The sequence below is a fragment of the Geospiza fortis genome, unplaced genomic scaffold (assembly GCF_000277835.1).
Source record: "Geospiza fortis unplaced genomic scaffold, GeoFor_1.0 scaffold173, whole genome shotgun sequence".
In the NCBI taxonomy this organism is placed as follows: Eukaryota; Metazoa; Chordata; class Aves; order Passeriformes; family Thraupidae; genus Geospiza; species Geospiza fortis.
The window spans coordinates 3035282-3038354 of record NW_005054334.1 but is presented as its reverse complement, the minus strand read 5'-3'; the positions used below and the strand labels follow the sequence as shown (position 1 = coordinate 3038354).

The following is a 3073-nucleotide window of genomic DNA, read 5'->3' as shown; positions in this document are numbered from 1 at the left end:
ACTTCAGCCGCCGCTTGCCGTGGGAGCCTGACACCCAGCTCAGCACCGGCAGCTTCCCCAGGCTCATGTTGCACCCTTCAGCCTGCCTTTGAAAAAGCTCCAAAAATCAGCCCTCACCAGGCTTCCGGCACTGGGGTGCTCTGTCACATCCCCAGCCTCCCCACTGCTTCTGCTCCAATGCTCTTGGGGTGACAGTGCATGGCACTTTGGCTCCTGGCAGGTTTCCTGCTTCCCTGCACTATGTCGTGCTCATGAAATCACCCTCAGAGGGTACCTCCCCAGTGGTGAGGACAGTGGTGGCACACAGATGTCCCCAGGGGGTGTCTGGGTCACTCCCCGTTCTGCAGAGGTCACTGAAGGCTGTGTCTGGTCGTGGACTTAGAGGTTAATCCGCTGTCTTCTATTGCCGCTGGGTGAGTGGGAGCCAGTCACGGACGGCGCAGCAGGCAGCAAAGAGAGCTTCAGGTGGACTGGCAGGGCAAGAGCATTCGTCCCCTTGTTGGCCACCTAAACAAGGCAAGGGGAACACTGAAAGCCTTGAACAGTATTTTCCCAATCCCATTGGCTGTATCTACAGAACTGCTTGAGGAGGTTAAAGGCTGTGCATAAGGCAGTGGTGAGCTTGCTACTGGCTGCCCCTTTATCTGGCCCTTCTCTTGGGGAGGAAGAAAAAGGCTTTCCTCCAAAAACATGGGCTCTCCCTCACCTTGCTGACCTACCTCAGTATGCCTTAGTTTCCCGTCTGCAAAGCAGCTTTGCCAGACCCACGCCACAACACAGGCTGAGGATTTCCCTCGGAGGCAGAACCTCCTCCCAGAGCAATGCCCTGCTTGGCTGCCCCAGCTCCTGGGGCGAGAAACCTCTCCCTCCTTTTTGCTATTCAGATGAACCCTTGAGGAGAGGGTGAGGCCTGGGGCCCATGTGCTTCTCAGGAGGAGTGGTGGGAAGCAAAAATGCAGTATTTGTATATTGCTTTGTTTGTCCTTCACTGGCTGGGTCCCTGGGAGCTGGGCAGACATGTTGGAGAAGCAGGGAGTTAGCAGTGTGGGGAGGACAGCTGCTCTGCAGACAGGGGAAACTGAGGCACGGCAAGGGAGGTGATTGCCTGAGGCTGGAGGAGAATGTGGGGTGGGTCCCTGCACTCAGGGAGGTCCCAGAGGCAGCGAGGGGCAGGCAGGAAGCAGCAGCTGGATGCACGGCAGGGTGATGACCTCCCAGTCAGTGGAGAGGACTGTCAGATCAGCAGATCCCCCACTGGCGTGCATAGCAAGTGGGAGAGGGTGGGATGGGGAAAGGAGAGGATTTGGGACATCTCAGAGTATTGGTGGCCTGGGAAGCCAGCTGGGGATGTATCCTTCCCTGGGCTCAGCTCTGTGGCTGGGACATCAGACAGAGCTGAGTCCCTCCAGCAGGGCTGGCTGTGGAGGGACACCAAGAGGTGACAGAGGAGCCACTTCTCTTATCTCCATGTGCTGGGACCCCCAGTGCTGCATGGCTTCCCCTGCTACATTCCCTGCCTCTCCTGCTGGTCCATGCATTGCCTTGGAGCAGCCAGGCAGTGCCAGGACGGCAAAAGCTCTGGAGAAGGGAAGTCCTGGACATGAAATTGCTTTCCTGGCTGGCTAGACGCATTTTTGCTTTGCCCTGGCCTTGTTTGCTCACCCGGGGCCCCTCTTATCTGGCAGGGGTTAATGACTGGAGAAGGGAAAACAAACCTCCCCCAGCAGCGCCCAGCACCATTGGCTGCCTCCCCAGGGTGGCAGTGGCCTCCTGGGGTGGCAGTGGCTGGTGGCAGCAGGGACAGAGTGGTGGCAGGTTGGGTTCCTGCTGGCCCCCAGCTGGTGCAGCTCATGTCCTCCTCCTGCCCACAGACACCGTGCAGTGCTGCTTTGCAGCCAGGGTAAACCAGGCACGTGGCAGATTTGGGGTGAGGGGATGGCTGGGGAGCTATTTCCTTCCTGTGGTGAAAGCCCACCCATAGCCATTGGGTCAGGGGTCTCCTGGAGTGCAAAGGAAACTACTGGGCTGGTCCCTGCAGCACAGCTGGGGTCTTGGGAGCACAGGGAGAGAGATGCAACCATATTTTTGAGCTGTCCCCAGGGTCTCCCAAGGAAAGCACGTGACTCTCGGAGAGGGGATTAGGTGAACTACTGCACTCAAGTTTTCCCCTTCCTCTGCATGTTGGAGCCCCTGAGAAGTCCAAATTGGGGACTGTCCCCTTTAGCATGTACTGACCAGCCAGCGCTGCTCCTACCCCCACCCAGACCCCCCCACAACACAGCTGCCCTGCACCCCCCTATGGGGGACATCACACCTTGGGATGGGGTGGGGAGGCAAGGAAAAGGGGGGATGTGGGAGGAGAGCATCCCCTTGTTCCCTATCTGGACAACTATTGAGTGAGGGAGTGGGGTGGAGGGAAGTTTTTCTCCTTCCTTGTCTCTTGGTCACCACAGGGAAGCAAGCCAGCAACTCCTGGCCCCTGGCTCTCCTTACCTGCTGGCAGGCAGCAAGTACTGGGAAGAGGAGGGAGGGAGAGAGTGAGGGAGGGAGTGAAGCAGCTGGTGCCCAGCCCTACCTGGATGGCAGGTTTCTGGCAGGCCTGTTGGGCTTTACCTCCTTCCATTCTCCCTCTTTCTTTTTTTTCCTTCTGTCCCTGGTGTGGCTCCCTGCCCCCTTTGAGCCCTCCCCTTCACCCAAACAGACTCCTCCAGGCCAGGGAAACTCGTGATTCTGCGGGCAAAGGGTGACCTGGGTGCTGTCCTTTCCTCCACTGGGCAAAGGGACCCCTCTGCCTGGCCCTCTCTCCGTCCGGGTGCCACCTCTTCCATCTGGCAGCCATTGCTGTTCGCCAGTTCCTGGCAAGCCAAGCCCACAGCCCACCACTGCCTCTTCTTCCCTGGCATACTCTCTCTGCCTCCCTTCTTGCCTCCTCTGGGAAGCCCCCTGCCTTCAAAGACCCACTGCCAGCACTCCTCCTCCTCCTCCCAGCCTGTTCCCCCCTGAGTTCAGCTGGTTACCACTGGTTTTCCACTAGCTGGGAATGGCCAGAGCTGTTCTGCTTGCTGGGAAGAGC

General features: G+C 58.6%; 1 protein-coding gene across 1 annotated transcript in view; it reads right to left on the bottom strand.

The window, feature by feature from the left end:
* CDC42EP1 (CDC42 effector protein 1) overlaps nt 1-3073 on the bottom strand; it is an 11730-nt gene that overhangs the window by 3764 nt on the left and 4893 nt on the right. Inside the window, 2 exon segments of the mRNA XM_031057783.1 lie at nt 1; nt 4-507. The exon segment at nt 1 is cut by the window's left edge and continues 293 nt beyond it. Coding sequence (XP_030913643.1) covers nt 1; nt 4-67 — 65 coding nt within the window. The 5' untranslated portion in view covers nt 68-507.